General features: G+C 49.0%; 2 protein-coding genes across 2 annotated transcripts; both read right to left on the bottom strand.

Annotated features, from left to right (window-relative positions):
• Nucleotides 1-9,194: 9,194 nt before the first annotated feature.
• LOC148134669 (keratin, type II cytoskeletal 8-like) lies at nt 9,195-12,103 on the bottom strand. The gene is made up of 8 exons (XM_087985486.1): nt 11,985-12,103; nt 11,569-11,629; nt 11,383-11,478; nt 11,097-11,261; nt 10,883-11,008; nt 10,291-10,511; nt 9,821-9,870; nt 9,195-9,343 (listed from the first exon to the last, which is right to left on the bottom strand). The coding sequence occupies exons 1-8, from the start codon at nt 12,101-12,103 to the stop codon at nt 9,195-9,197; spliced, it is 987 nt and encodes a 328-aa protein (XP_087841612.1).
• LOC148134668 (uncharacterized) lies at nt 11,960-13,129 on the bottom strand. Its single transcript, XM_087985485.1, is given in 2 exon segments — nt 11,960-12,767; nt 12,770-13,129. Coding segments are annotated over 2 exon segments (909 nt in total). The 3' UTR covers nt 11,960-12,218.
• Between the last annotated feature and the right edge of the window lie 3,019 nt (nt 13,130-16,148).

The following is a 16,148-nucleotide window of genomic DNA, read 5'->3' as shown; positions in this document are numbered from 1 at the left end:
TGCTCAGCTACTCTCCCCAGGACCTTACCATTAAGTGTATAAGTCCTGCTCTGATTTGCTTTCCAAAATGCAGCACCTCACATTTATCTGAATTAATCTCCATCTGCCACTCCTCAGCCCATTGGCCCATCTGATCAAGATCCCATTGTGCTCCGAGGTAACCTTCTTCACTGTCCACTGCACCTCCAATTTTGGTGTCATCTGCAAACTTACTAACTATAACACCAGGGTTAACATCCAAATCATTGCTTTAAATGACAAAATGTAGTGGACCCACCACCGATCCTTGTGGCACTCCACTGGTCACAGGCCTCCAGTATGAAAAGCAACCTTCCACCACCACCCTCTAACTACTACGTTTGAGCCAGTTCTGTATCCAAATGGCTAGTTCTCTCTGTATTCCATGAGATCTAACCTTGCTGACCAGTCTCCCATGGGGAACCTTATCGAGCGCCGTATTGGAGTACATAGAGATCACATCCACCGCTCCATCAATCCTCTTTGGAGTCACAGGCAGACAGGTCAGTGAAGAAGGTCTTTGGTACACCGGTCTTCATCAGACATGGCTTTGAGTGTAGAAGTCGGGAGGTTAAGTTGCAGTTGTACAGGACGTCGGTGAGACACACTTGGAGTATTATGTTCAGGTTTGGTCACCTTGCTATAGAAAGGATGTTATTAAACTTTAAAGAGTGCAGAAGAATTTACAAGGATGTTGCCAGAACTCGGCAATTTGATTTATAGGGAGAGGTGGACAAGCTAGGACTCGCCTGTTCCTCGGATGCTGCCTGACAAGCTGTGCTTTTCCAGCACCACACTTTGTGACTGTGATCTCCAGCATCTGCAGTCCTCAGTTTCTCTCACCTGGCATGAGCTGCCAGCGGAAGTGGTTGAGGTAGGTACATTAACAACATTTAAAAGGCATTTGGACAAATACTTGAATAGGAAAGGATTAGAAGGATATGGGCCAAGTGCAGGGAAATGGGGTAAGAGTGCATGCGCATTTTGGTCAGCATGGACCAGTTTGGGCCAAATGGCCTGTCTCCGCGCTGCACGACTCGATGAAGCTCTATAACTCTCAATGTGTCAGCAGTTGTAAGGCTTCAACAATGTTCGAGTACCTCGCTTCACAGTGGGCAAGAGTTTATTGGGAACAGTAGGGCTTATTATTTACAATAAAAATAAATAAATAAGATGTAATGAAGCCTGTGGGACTTCCTGGCTACCAGTGTGATTCAAGACAAGCACTTTCCTAAAAACAAAATTGTCTAATTGGAAGGTGTGTAATCTGGCTAAAATAATATCACCTTTGGAATTTGGCTTGTTCTGGGCAGGCTCTGATATCAGCCCAGGGGCTTGGGCAAGGTCTGAGCTGCTCAGAGTGGTCACGGTTTGGTTGACCATACTACTGCAGCCTGGAGAGTTGGCCATGGTCAGCCCTGTGAATCCATTGCCATCAATCCAGTGAGAGACAGGAACACGGGAGCAGAGTTGTACAGTATCAGTCACGATGCTGGTTACTCATTGTTCGGGGCTACGCAGCCACGTTGCTGAAGTGGTGCACCATGGTCAATGTGAGGTGTCCATCCACAGACAGTCAAGTGTAGTTGCGGGTATCCAGGGTCCAGTGCCGCAGGAAAAAGGCTCTGGAACATAATCATGATGAGTCCAAACAGAAGAAAAGTGAAAAGGTAATGTGGGACAGCTCACGGTGAAAGTGGGGCGGAGATAGACCACGAAAGGGCTCAGGTCGAATTATCGATGGTGAGCAACAGGCTGACTTCCGAAGAAAGTACCCTCGAAGCTGTCACCTACCAACTGGCTTCATTCCTCCCATTGACCAATCGGACCGTACCCTCTACCTGTGTTCACCTATCACTGCCTCACTACTGCCCCACTCTCTCCACCCAAACCCTCCACCACACAGACCCTCCCCTTGACCTGCAGCTCCCATTACCCTCACCCCCAGCTACATACCACTGCTGGCATGTTGACCAGATGGGCTTGATGCTAGCAGGCTCAGTGTGCAGATGAAGACTCAGATCGACTCACAGAACTCACGGCCCAAAGAGCTTCCACTCTCCTGAAAACCACAAGTGCTCAATGGAAATGAAAATGGTTGTGGCCAGGGCCAATGTAGTTGGAGTAAGTACATTGTGCTGTGAGGGAGATTTCTCTGTGTCCAGGCCATGTGTGACTGTCCAAAGCATTGCACACACACACCCAGACAATGAAGGTGTCATGCAACTGTAACCTCACCTTACATTGTGACCCTGGGCATTTGCCCACTGGGTGCAGCCCAATGACTTACCACAAGCACTCTTGACCATTTCATGACCGATGAGAAGTGAGCCCTAAAACACCCCATGATGTAAAAGCAACGTCAGTGCAGCAGGAGAGAAGCAGCAGAGCTGCCAAAGTGGCATGCAGCAGCGATTTCCCTATTGCCTGTATATGATGCAGCGGTTCCTCACTGCACACCATTCAATATCATGTCGGGATAAGGATGGGTGCTTTCAGGTAGAGACAAAAAATACTGCAGATGTTGGAACCCAAGGTAGACAAGCAGGAGGCTGGAAGTGCACACCAAGCCAGGCAGCATCAGGAGGTGGAGAAATGAATGTTTTGGGTCTCACCCTCCCTCAGGACTGAGGGTGGGGATAATGGGAGCTGCAGGTAAAGGGGTGGGGGTGTTTGGGGGAAGGTTTGGGTGGAGAGAGGGGCTGAGTGGTGAGGCAGTGATAGGTGAACACAGGTAGAGGGTACGGCCTGATTGATCAATGGGAGGAATGAACCCAGTTGGTAGCCTACAGCCTGAAGGACTCAACATTAAGTTCCTCAATTTCAAATAACCTCCCTCCCCATCCCCCGACTCCGTTCCCAGCCCCTCGCACTTCCTTCCAGTCCTCTAACCGACCTTTCCTTTCAGCTACCAACCGGACTCATTCCTCCCATTGACCAATCAGGGCATACCCTCTACCTGTCTTCACCTATCCTGACCTCACCACTCTGTTCCTCACTCCACCCAAACCCTCCTCCACAGCCCCCTCTTTATCTGCAGCTCCCCTCACCCTCAGGCCCACCCCTGAAGAAGGCTTACACCCGAAATGTTGTCTTCTCCACCTCCTGATGCTGCCTGGCTTGCTGTGTTCTTCCAGCCTCCTAACTGTCTGCCTTGGTGGTTTTCAGCAGCAAACAGTTTCCTTTTCTGCCGCGACAGAGACTCGCACCAACAGAGAATTGTAAACATTGAATATGTCATTTCAAATCTGACCCAATGTGCGCTCAAAAGATATTCTACATTCTTCCCCTCAAACTAGGTCTCACTGCAGTCCATGTTTACACAGTTGGGATGGAGGGGACCTACCTACAGTGGAGCCCGTCAGCGTCAGAGATTTGATCGAGAACATGTCTGGGACATGGTCCTGATCTGCCCTTTTGCCTTTCCTCCTTGTCGCACATTTCGCATGGTAACAGTACCATGTAAAAGTCATAGCCCCCTGATTCATCCGAGAAAAAGCTGGTTGTCAGCTTAACCACAGGGTCACCAAGCCCCAGGCAAGGCTTGAGAAGACAGCATCTTCATGGTAACTGCAGCCAGTGCGAGTAGTCGATGCGTGTTGTTGACATCAGTCCACATCACAAACTAAGTGCCCAATCGACTGAGCTAACTGACGCCCAAGTACTTTCAATATTGATATTTTAAGTACCGTCAGTGATGGTGCACTGATTAGTGAATGCGTACTGAGTGGTTTCAGTGATTGTGTACTGAATGGTGTCAGTGAGTGTGTACTGAGTGGTGTCAGTGAGAGTGTACTGCGCGGTGTCAGTCAGTGTGTACTGAGTGGTGTGAGTGAGTGTGTACTGTGTTGTGCCAGTGAGTGTGTACTGAGTGGTTTCAGTGATTGTGTACTGAATGGTGTCCGTGAGCGTATACTGAGTGGTGTCAGTGAGTGTGTACTGCATGGTTTTCAGTGAGAGTGTACTGTATGGTGTCAGTGATTGTGTACTGGGTGGTGTCAGTGAGTATGTACTGAGTGCTGTCAGTGAGGGTGTATTGCGTGGTGTCAGCAAGCATGTACTGAATGGTGTCAGTGAGTGTGTACTGAATGGTGTCAGTGAGTGTGTACTGAGTGGTGTCAGTGAGAAGGTGCTGACTGGTGTCAGTGATTGTGTACTGTGTGGTGTTAGTGAGTGTGTACTGAATGGTGTCAGTGAGCGTGTACTGAGTGGTGTCAGTGGGAGGGTGCTGACTGGTGTCAGTGATTGTGTACTGTGTGGTGTTCATGAGTGTGTACTGAATGGTGTCAGTGAGTGTGTACTGACTGGTGTCAGTGATTGTGTACTGAGTGGTGTCAGTGAGAGGGTGCTGAGTGGTGTCAGTGAGTGTGTACTGAGATGGTGTCAGTGAATGTGTACTGAGTGGTGTCAGTGATTGTGTACTGCGTGGTGTCAGTAAGTGTGTTCTGAATGGTGTCAGTGATTATGTACTGCGTGGTGTCAGTGAGCGTACACTGTGTGGTGTCAGTGAGTGTGTACTGGGTGGTGTCAGTGAGTGTGTACTGAGTGGTGTCAGTGAGAGTGTACTGTGTTGTGTCAGTGAGTGTGTACTGCGTGGTGTCAGTGAGAGTGTACTGCGCGGTGTCAGTCAGTGTGTACTGCATGGTGTCAGTGAGTGTAAACTGAGTGGTGTCAGTGAGTGTGTACTGAGTGGTGTCAGTGATTGTGTACGAAGTGGTGTGAGTGAGTGTGTACTGAGTGGTGTCAGTGAGTGTGTACTGAGTGGTGCCAGTGAGTGTGTACTGAGTGGTGTGAGTGAGTGTGTATTGAGTGGTGCCAGTGAGTGTGTACTGAGTAGTGTCAGCGAGTGCGCACTGAGTGGTGTCAGTGAGTGTGTCCTGAGTGGTGTCGGTGATTGTGTACTGCGTGGTGTCAGTGAGCGTGTACTGAGTGGTGTTCGTGAGAGTGTACTGCGTGGTGTCAGTGAATGTGTACTGAGTAGTGTCAGTGAGTGTGTACTGGGTGGTGTCAGTGAGTTTGTACTGAGTGGTGTCAGTGATTGTGAACTGCGTGGTGTCATTGATTGTGTACTGAGTGATGTCAGTGAGTGTATACTGAATTGTGTCAGTGACTGTGTACTGAGTGGTGTGAGTGAGTGTGTACTGTGTTGCGCCAGTGAGTGTGTACTGAGTGGTTTCAGTGAATGTGCACTGAATAGTGTCCGTGAGCGTATACTGAGTGGTGTCAGTGAGTGTGTACTGCGTGGTTTTCAGTGAGAGTGTACTGTATGGTGTCAGTGATTGTGTACTGGGTGGTGTCAGTGAGTATGTACTGAGTGGTGTCAGTGAGGGTGTACTGCGTGGTTTTCAGTGAGAGTGTACTGTATGGTGTCAGTGATTGTGTACTGGGTGGTGTCAGTGAGTATGTACTGAGTGGTGTCAGTGAGGGTGTATTGCGTGGTGTCAGCCAGCATGTACTGAATGGTGTCAGTGAGTGTGAACTGAATGGTGTCAGTGAGTGTGTACTGAGTGGTGTCAGTGAGAAGGTGCTGACTGGTGTCAGTGATTGTGTACTGTGTGGTGTTAGTGAGTGTGTACTGAATGGTGTCAGTGAGCGTGTACTGAGTGGTGTCAGTGGGAGGGTGCTGACTGGTGTCAGTGATTGTGCACTGTGTGGTGTTCATGAGTGTGTACTGAATGGTGTCAGTGAGTGTGTACTGACTGGTGTCAGTGATTGTGTACTGAGTGGTGTCAGTGAGAGGGTGCTGAGTGGTGTCAGTGAGTGTGTACTGGGTGGTGTCAGTGAGTGTGTACTGCGTGGTGTCAGTGAGTGTGTACTGTGTGGTGTCAGTGATTGTGTACTGAGTGGTGTCAGTGAATGTGTACTGAGTGGTGTCAGTGAGAGGGTACTGCGCGGTGTCAGTCAGTGTGTACTGAGTGGTGTCAGTGAGTGTGTACTGGGTGGTGTCAGTGATTGTGTACTGCGTGGTGTCAGTGAGTGTGTACTGGGTGGTGTCAGTGATTGTGTACTGCGTGGTGTCAGTGAGTGTGTACTGAGTGGTGTCAGTGAGTGTGTACTGGGTGGTGTCAGTGAGCGTGTACTGAGTGGTGTCAGTGATTGTGTACTGAGTGGTGTCAGTGATTGTGTACTGAGTGGTGTCAGTGAGAGGGTGCTGAGTGGTGTCAGTGAGTGTGTACTGGGTGGTGTCAGTGAGTGTGTACTGCGTGGTGTCAGTGAGTGTGTACTGTGTGGTGTCAGTGATTGTGTACTGAGTGGTGTCAGTGAATGTGTACTGAGTGGTGTCAGTGAGAGGGTACTGCGCGGTGTCAGTCAGTGTGTACTGAGTGGTGTCAGTGAGTGTGTACTGGGTGGTGTCAGTGATTGTGTACTGCGTGGTGTCAGTGAGTGTGTACTGGGTGGTGTCAGTGATTGTGTACTGCGTGGTGTCAGTGAGTGTGTACTGAGTGGTGTCAGTGAGTGTGTACTGGGTGGTGTCAGTGAGCGTGTACTGAGTGGTGTCAGTGATTGTGTACTGAGTGGTGTCAGTGATTGTGTACTGAGTGGTGTCAGTGAGTGTGTACTGCGCGGTGTCAGTCAGTGTGTACTGAGTGGTGTCAGTGAGTGTGTACTGAATGATGTCAGTGATTGGGTACTGAGTGGTGACAGTGAGTGTGCACTGAGTGGTGTCAGTGAGTGTGTACTGAGTGGTGTCGGTGATTGTGTACTGCGTGGTGTCAGTGAGTGTGTACTGAGTGGTGTCAGTGAGAGGGTGCTGAGTGGTGTCAGTGAGCGTGTTCTGTGTGGTGTCAGTGTGTGTGTACTGTGTGGTGTCAGTGAGTGTGTACTGAGTGGTGTCAGTGAGTGTCTACTGCGTGGTATCAGTGAGTGTGTACTGTCTGGTGTCAGTTATTGTGTATGGAATGTTGTCAGTGAGTGTGTACTGCGCGGTGTCAGTGAGTGTGTACTGTGTGGTGTCAGTGATTGTGTACTGAGTGGTGTCAGTGAGTGTCTACAGGGTGGTGTCAGTGATTGTGTACTGGGTGGTGTCAGTGAGTGTGTACTGAGTGGTGTCAGTGAATGTGTACTGAGTAGTGTCAGTGAGAGGGTGCTGAGTGGTGTCAGTGAGTGTGTACTGTGTGGTGTTTGTGATTGTGTACTGAGTGGTGTCAGTGAGTGTGTACTGCGTGGTGTCAGTCAGTGTGTACTGAGTGGTTTCAGTGAGTGTGTACTGAATGGTGTCAGTGATTGTGGACTGAGTGGTGCCAGTGAGTGTGTGCTGAGTAGTGTCAGTGAGTGTGCACTGAGCGGTGTCAGTGAGTGTGTACTGAGTGGTGTCAGTGAGAGGGTGCTGAGTGGTGTCAGTGAGAGGGTGCTGAGTGGTGTCAGTGAGCGTGTACTGAGTGGTGTCAGTGAGTGTGTACTGAGTGGTGTCAGTGATTGTGTACTGCGTGGTGTCAGTGAGTGTGTCCTGAATGGTGTCAGTGATTGTGTACTGTGTGGTGTCAGTGAGTGTGTACTGGGTGGTGTCAGTGAGTGTGTACTGAGTGGTGTCAGTGATTGTGTACTGAGTGGTGTCAGTGAGTGTGTACTGAGTGGTGTCAGTGAGTGTGTACTGGGTGGTGTCAGTGATCATGTACTGAGTGGTGTCAGTGAGTGAGTACTGTATGGTGTCAGTGAGTGTGTACTGAGTGGTGTCAGTGAGTGTGCACTGGGTGGTGTCAGTGAGCGTGTACTGAGTGGTGTCAGGGAGAGGGTGCTGAGTGGTGCCAGTCAGTGTGTACTGGGTGGTGCCTGTGAGTGTGTACTGTGCGGTGTCAGTGAATGTGTACTGAGTGGTGTCAGTGAGTGTGCACTGAGTGGTACCAGTGAATGTGTACTGTGGTGTCAGTGAGTGTGTACTGAGTGGTGTCAGTGAATGTGCACTGTGGTGCCAGTGAGTGTGTGCTAAATGGTGCCTGTGAGTGTGTACTGAGTGGTTTTAGTGATTGTGCACTGCGTGGTCATTTTAAGAATTTATTTTGTTCTGTTTCATTTTGGCGAGGTGGGAAGGCAGAGGTCTCGAGCTGAGTATTGAAGATCACTTGAGGAATCAGCTTGGGAGGTTTTTTTTTCTGAAGAAAAGCCTGAATAGGTGTGTCCAGCTCTCACAGGACCAGATATCTGGGTTGTCAATTTTTTTTCAGTAATATCGGAACCGATTGTGTCCTGAACATAGTTGGAAGCTTCAGTGAATGTCTCCTGGCTGCCACTCTCTCTGAATTTCCCTTTCATGTTTCTCTTCCTCCTGAGTTGCAGAAGTGCGTGCGTGAATCAGTGTCTGATTTTTTCTATTTGCCAGGGAGTGCTGTTTGTGGGATGTTGCTATAACTGAACAGTTAATTAGTAATAGTTACTGTACCTATTATCCTATTAAGTTTTCCAATCAAGTTAAGTCATTCTAAGTTTGTCTTTCTTTGATTGTATTTAAATACAGCTTAACATTAAGTCGTTCGACAATTCGCATTGCATCTGGAACAGATGTTTTACATTCACCGTTATAATAAGAACAAGTTCGAGTCTCGGCTACCTTCTTCAAATATTTTGAGGGGAGCGGGTCGAGTCCATAACAATGGTTTCAGTGATGTTGTACTGAATAGTTTCAGTGATTATGTATTTGTGCTGTCAGTTGATGTACAAAATACAGTGTCATCTTTCTAAATATCGTAATATTTCTTGAAAGTTAATGGTATAGGAATGGATAGTTCTTGAATTTCACAACTAAGGACGAAAATTGTTCTTTTTGTTAACTTAATAATGTGCTGTTCAAAAAGCAATCCAGATGTGCTGATTAGACGTTTATTGAGTAGGACAGAAAAAGTAAATCCCCAATACAATGTTGTACATAATATCGAAACAGAGTTCAACAGCAAAAGACTGGCTTTAGTTCCCCATTTTAAAGATACCAACAAAGATAGCATGAGTTACTTGACTGCTTTTCCCACAAACCCAAACCTTTACAAAGTTTACTTTCTTTGGTGCACTGGTTAAGATGTCAATGTTAACTTCATGTCAAAAAACTATGAAATGTGAACAGATGAACTAAGATGTTCTGAAGAGCAGACATGAAGTGAATCCAAACATATTAACCACTGCACTAAATGCAGTACTTAGGGGATGTATAACCTCTGACAATGAACTGCTTTGAGAGACTGTTGGTTTTAAATGAACCCTTGTTGACTCAGTCCTGTGCTCTTCATTTGATATGAAGTTTGTCCACTCGACATCGATCTGTTACTCACACCTAAATTCAGCGAGGTCTGAAAGGCAGATGATCCACCTCCAAAGCCCATGCCCTGCTGCATACCGCCTGGAAAAGGGGACAGAGTAAAAATAAACTTGTCGTATTATCTGGGTGTTACAATTTAAAAGAACAATTGCAACATGAAAGATGACTACAATTCACAGCGTATCTTTAGTGAAGTACGATAGCCCAAGATGTTTTGCAGGAGCTTAATCAAAGAAACAATTTCCACCTTGAAATCTACCAGGACGATGAGAAAAAGGTGGCGGAAAATCTAGTTTGTGGAGAAGGAGACAGAGAAGGGAGAGAGAAGGGAGGAGTGATGGAAGCTAGTCCTACACATTGAAAGCTGGTGTGGTGATGTAAATCAGGGATGTTAAATAGGATGGCAAAGGGTGGAGATTCGGCACCATTTTGCAAAGTCAAATGGTGAAAGCATCAGGTTTGTGAGGTGGGGAGTGATGATGGCTGATTGGAATGGAGCTGGGCAGATACTGAGGAGAAAGAATCATCGACCTTCACTCAGAACAGACATTCTCTTACCTTGGCTCTGTACTTGCTGGATGTTGAGGGTTTTTACCCCACTTGCCATCCTGTTGAGAAAGGAAACATTCTCAGATTATAGCGGACAATGACAGGAAATCACAGTCAGACTTCCCTCTGTTTCCTCAGGTATCTCCCTCTCCCAGGGACACTGACATCTCCTGGGCTACACTTCTGAATGGGCACAGTCAGGCTCCTTGCCCTCTGGCAAAGTGCCCAGTCGTTCCTGTTGCCACAGGTAGTAGGTGACAGCAAGCTATTGGAGGGTGAGGAGTGGGGGTCCTGACCTTTCAGTGGGACCTGGAGGTCAGTCACTGATTACAGAACCACCTTCACATTCACACTGCCTGTATTCCATCCCATTCCATTCTCAGGGATCACAGCTACCAGTCAACTGCAAGTGCAGACTGGAATTTGCCTGCACAGCACTCAATGTGATGGCTGCGATTAGCAACTAGCCCTTATCTTACCTCGTCTCTTCTGTCTCCAGTAGTTTCATGTAGGTGCCAATTTCAATGTCCAGTGCAAGCTTGATGCTCATCAGCCTTTCGTATTCCTTGCATTGTGCGGAAAGCTCTTGCTGAGCTTGGAGGAGGGCGTTTTCCAGATCCGAAATCCGACACTTACATTCTTTCAGAGACATCTCACCGCGGTCCTCCGCTTCCCGGATCGCTTCCTCCAGTCTCACACGCTGAGGAACATCAATATTCATTTGGTCAGTTCCTTCAGTGTTTGAGGCTCAGCCCCAGTGCTCCGAGCGAGACTTTGGCAAAAAAAAAGGCTCGCCCTCCTCCCCATGATTTGGGAAAAGCGGGACGGTGTGGATTGCAGACTGACCAGCAACACATTCCCATCGGGAAAGACAACAGGGAGCCCCCCAGGCGGTTAGAAATGGACCGCATTCAGCCGACCCTTCAATCGCTTCTGAACGAATTATTGCTTTTTGGATCGTGTGAGACAGGGAGAGAAGCCAGAAAAGACGGAGAGACAGACAGGGAGAGAGAGAGAGAGGTGTTTAAAAGTGTTTTTCAGTGTTCAGTTTGATTTTAGACTTGTGCGCACCTCTTTTTTCAGGTTATCAATGTCTGCATTCATTCTCCGGATCTGATCTGTGGTCTGCTTTATCTCTACCTTCAGCGCATTGATATCATCGCCACCTTGTCCAGCCGCCATGGACAGTTCCTGCATCTGCAAACAGATATTGAGAACGAGTTAGTCCCACAGTTCACGCTCCTGCCCGAGTCAGAAAGATGGGCCAAAGAATAGGAACCTTCACCTTGGTCCGTTTCCAAACTTCCGCATCTTCGCGGCTTTGCTGGGCACAAGCTTCATACTGTTTCCTGGCGATGTCCAACAGCTCCTGCACATTGAGCTTCGGCCCACCCTCCAATTGCACGTTGACACATGTATTCTGAATCTGGGCCTGGAGCTCCCGGAGTTCCTACAGGGCACGGGGAGAAAGATTGGAAGGTGATTGGAAACCATTCGGGCTACATTGCATGAGACTTGAATGGACAAAAGATTGGCAAAAGGACAGCTGGTGAGGCAAGGCACATATTTACCTCGTCATAGATAGTCCGCAGGAATTCAATTTCATCGGTCAGGGCTTCCAGCTTCGCTTCCAGCTCCACCTTGCTCATGTACGAGTCATCGACATCCTAAAGAGCACAGGGAGAAAATACTTGGATCAAACTGACCAAAGGTGCCCGCAAACGGAGAACTGGAGCGTGTGGCTTTGTAACATTCACCTTCTTGACCAGGACAAACTCATTTTCCATTTCTGTGCGCTTGTTGATTTCATCTTCGTATCTGGAATGAAAGAGATTGTTTTACCGAGGCTCAAGTCTTTCTGGCCCGTCCCTATCACAGTCCCTGTTTGTCTCAGTCTCCGTTATTCTTCGCCTCCCCCTCCCGCCACCAACTAGACCCTGTCAAACCAGGTTCTGAGCTGGATCAGTCCCTCTGCCGGTGTTTCCCAGACAGTAACAGCCCGGCCGTGTGCAGTTCAGTGGCGCCGACAGAGCAACGCTGCGGCCCGTTCCCTCAGCTCACATTGTGGCCGTTTGTCAAAGTGATCTCATTCTGCAGCTGGGATTTGGTTTCGTTCCGATAGGAAACCGCCTCCGAAGCGATACGGGACCAAGTCCGGCAGCAGCTCACTGACCTGCCCTTGTAGTCCTCGACCAGCCCTTGCATTTGGAGCAGTTCAGCATCGAACCTCTCCTTCTCCTTGCGAAGCGTGTCCAGTTGGTTCCTCAGATTCTCAATGTAGGACTGGAACATGCTCTCGATGTTGGATTTGTATTCGCCTTGATCCTGCAGAAGTTTCAGTTTGATACTCAGCTGAGTATTGACCTGTTCCAAGTGCCGAACCTGGCGGGGTGAGATGGACAGACAGTTAAGACAAGAGAGGAAAGACACAGAGAACCCAGTTTAGAGACCCACCTGCCTGGACCCCACTGAGCATTACCCTGGGAAGGAAATCAACGAATTGGTCGTTGAGTCCCTGGAGCTGCTGGCTCTCCTGCAGGCGGACAACGTTCTGACTGGTGTCGATTTGGGGTAAAGGCGCGTTCAGGTCCAGGGCAGCGGTTCTCTGGATCAGCCCCTGAGAACTCATTCCCCCGAAGCCCATCCTGCCGGAGCCCCCTCCTATTAGACTCATTCTGCTGCTGCCGATGCCGGACATCCGAGAGCCAGTGGAGAATCTGGAGGCTGACATCCTCTGGGTTGGTCCCAGGACGACACTTTGGGCGCGCCGGGATGTCTGAAAACTCCCTCCGCCTCCCAACCGATTGAAGCCGGCGGAAAACCCGGATCCATGCATGCTCCCTCTAGTTCCTATCCCTCCGCTCTTCCTGCTGCTGCTGGTGGTGATGATGGTTTGCGATGTCATTTCGAGGTTGTTCAGGGGGTGGACAGAAACAGAGACCCACACTCAGAGAGAGAGAGAGAGAGACAGAGAGAGAGCACACTCCGAAACTGAACGGCTCGGTGGGGCTGAGGGCTGACTCGGCTGCTTTTATGTCCCAGTGGATGTGTGAGGGGGCTGGCCAAGGGACTGACAGCTGACAAGGAGCCGCCCACAATGGAGCAGCCGACAGAGGGAAGGAACAAGCCGCCACCCTGTGCTCCCGGGGCTGGGAAGGGGGGGGGTGAACGGGTCCGCTTGTGGGGAGCCCAGCCCCTCTCTCTCTCTCTCTCTCCTCCCAGACACGACGCCCACTCTGTGTCATCAGCTGTCTCAGGCCTTTCCTCAACTCGGCAGTGTGTGCTGCTAGCCCAGTCCCCTCCTGAACGGTCACCCATTCTCCCCCCGCCCCCCATTGCCCACATCCAACAGTCCGTGTTCACTCAATGCCCGGGACCACCCAGATCCAAGGGGGGGCTCGCACTCCTCTCCATGTTATGACACTCCTTCTGACCCAATACCCACTTTGGCCTCTCCCTGTCTGGGCTCCCTCCAACCCTCAGAGACTCTGTGCATCCCTCCACCTCCGCCCGCTTTGAACATTTGCAAGTTGATCCGCCCAACCAGAGGCTGCCTTTTCGCGACAAATGTGTCTTTATTGCTTAAAAAGTTGCCTCTTTGAGCGGATTTCTGATGTTGAAAGTATGAATTGAAGTTGAAGGTGAGCCTTGCTGACAAAGTTCGAGGACTGAGCTGTTTTGGTGCTTGTTCGGGTTGACAGGATGCAGAGAGAGCAGAGTGTGACAGGCGTTTGGAAGAATCCTCTTTCCACAGACACACAGTTCCTGAGGATTGTGTTCTAGAGGCTCCACCAACTGGTCAAATGGGCGAATTGACGAGAGCTTCCAGCGCCCATTGTTCCCCAACCAGCATCAATTGTAAACGTTGCAGTTCAGTGGTAATGTCCCTACCTCTGAGCCAGTCTCACTTGCTCTAGAGTTGCGTCACAATGTCTGCTAGAAGCTCGATTGATAGATTTGGGGAACCAATACTTTCGAAAGGGTTCAAAGGAAAACAAAAGCCTCCATTTTTGGTGATTCATTCACGACGGAACGGAATCACCAGCAAGGCCAGCAGTTACTGGGTGCTGAGCTACTCCCTTGTAGTGCTTCAGACACCCCAGGTCGGAATGTATTTCTGGGTGATCTATTTACATTTCTAGACAATGGTGTTATCCAGGAGAATGGCAGTGCAGGAGTCAGGGATGATAGTGACCTATTGTTCATGGGGGGAATTCATAGAAGGAATCCTTCCTATTCCTTCTTCTCCAAATTTCATTCCGTCATCAGTGCCCAGCCCAAAACTGGGTCCTTCACTCGTGGTCTGCTGATGTCTCATCCTGAACCATTTTCTTGACAGTGAGTCAGTGGTGGTTTGCCACTGGCTTACATTGTCAGGGGCAGGATGAGTAGACAGGTGCAAACCCACCCCCAGCCCAAATGAAGTTGTGCTGTTGCTATTACTTGGCAGCACACAGTAGCCATCTCGCCAACTAGCACCCTGTCCCTTTGGAATTTCACCTTCTGCCAAAGTAACTTTGTCAGAAGAATTGCATGACATACTCGGGAAGAAATGTTCTGGAAAGTTCATCCCAATCTGCTCCAGCGCTGTCCAGGAAATCACATGCACGAAGTGGAAACCCATTCTGTATCATGCAATTTGGGTCCCGATTTCACAGGAAGGTCGGGAAAAGGAGAGCAGCCCAGCATTCAATCTTTTCTTCCTCTTTTCATGTTTAAACCTGTGCTCCTCTCCTCTGCCTCCCAATGACCCGTTCAAGTAGAATAAAGTCTGAACCTTTCAGTACAGTTTCTATCTTTAGTGAGTCACTTGTGAGTCTTCTACCTCTGCAGGCCACCAAGGAAGTGTCAGTCTGCCAGCCGGAAATGAACGAACTCGCCGTTTTTATCAATCAATGAGATTGGAGCGCACTTGGTCGCTGAGTGCAGCTTGCAACAGAATCTGAACCGAGGAGTTTGGTGAATAACGGAGTTTATTGAGGGGTGAGGTGTTGCTTTTTGTCTGACTTGGTCAGCCTCTATGAGAATGAGCAGTGCAAAGTGCATGAGAGGGAACAGAGAGGCCGTGGTAATTGTGCGCTGTGAAACGTTGCACGCTCCCTCTCCCCCACCGCCAATCCCCCATGCAGCCTGAGTAAAATAAAAAGTGACATTGCAGTGAAATGGGTAAGTGATTCATTGTTGAGTATTTTGCTCACAGCTTTTTAAATACAAGAAGTACGATTTTGCAGATGAGACTAAAATAGGCGGGATGGTGGACACTGAGGAAGGTTATCAGAAATTGCAGCAGGACCTTGATCAGCTGGGGAAGTGGGCCCAGGTTAATGCAGATAAGTGTGAGTCTTGCATCTTAGAAAGTCAGATCAAGGTAGGAGTTTCGTGCTGAATGCTGGGGCCTTAAGGAGTGTAGTGGAAAAGAGGGACCTTGGAGTTCAGCTGCATGGTTCTCTGAAAGTGGAGACGTAGACTCATAGAGATGTACAGCACGGAAACAGACCCTTCGGTCCAACTCGGCCATGCCGGCCAGATATCCTAACCTCATCTGGGCCCATTTGCCAGCACTTGGCCCATATCCCTGTGAACCCTTCCTATTCATATACCCATCCAGATACCTTTTAAATGCTGTAATTATACCAGCCTCGACCACTTCCTGTGGCAGCTCGTTCCATACACGCACAACCCTCTGCATGAAAAAGCTGCCTCAGCCTGTTCAGCCTCTCCCTATAGCTCAAACTCTCCAACCCTGGCAACATCCTTCTTTTCTGAAGCCGTTCAAGTTTCACAACATCTTTCCGATAGGAGGAGACCAGAATTGGACACAGTATTCCAACAATGGCCTAACCACAGTCCTGTGCAGCTGCAACATGATCTCCCAACTCCTGTACTCAATACTCTGACCAATAAAGGAAAGCATACCAAACGCCTCCTTCACTATCCTATCTACCTGTGACTCTAATTTCAAGGAGCTATGAACCTGTACTCCAAGGTCTCTTTGCTCAGCTACTCTCCCCAGGACCTTACCATTAAGTGTATAAGTCCTGCTCTGATTTGCTTTCCAAAATGCAGCACCTCGCATTTATCTGAATTAATCTCCATCTGCCACTCCTCAGCCCATTGGCCCATCTGATCAAGATCCCATTGTGCTCCGAGATAACCTTCTTCACTGTCCACTGCACCTCCAATTTTGGTGTCATCTGCAAACTTACTAACTATAACACCAGTGTTAACATCCAAATCATTGCTATAAATGACAAAATGTAGTGGACCCAGCACCGATCTTTGTGGCACTCCACTGGTCACAGGCCTCCAGTATGAAAAGCAACCTTCCACGACCACC

This window comes from Chiloscyllium plagiosum, unplaced genomic scaffold (genome assembly GCF_037043375.1).
Source record: "Chiloscyllium plagiosum isolate Xiang-an unplaced genomic scaffold, Cpla_swu_hap1 HiC_scaffold_53X, whole genome shotgun sequence".
In the NCBI taxonomy this organism is placed as follows: Eukaryota; Metazoa; Chordata; class Chondrichthyes; order Orectolobiformes; family Hemiscylliidae; genus Chiloscyllium; species Chiloscyllium plagiosum.
This window is presented reverse-complemented; position numbering and strand designations above follow the sequence as displayed.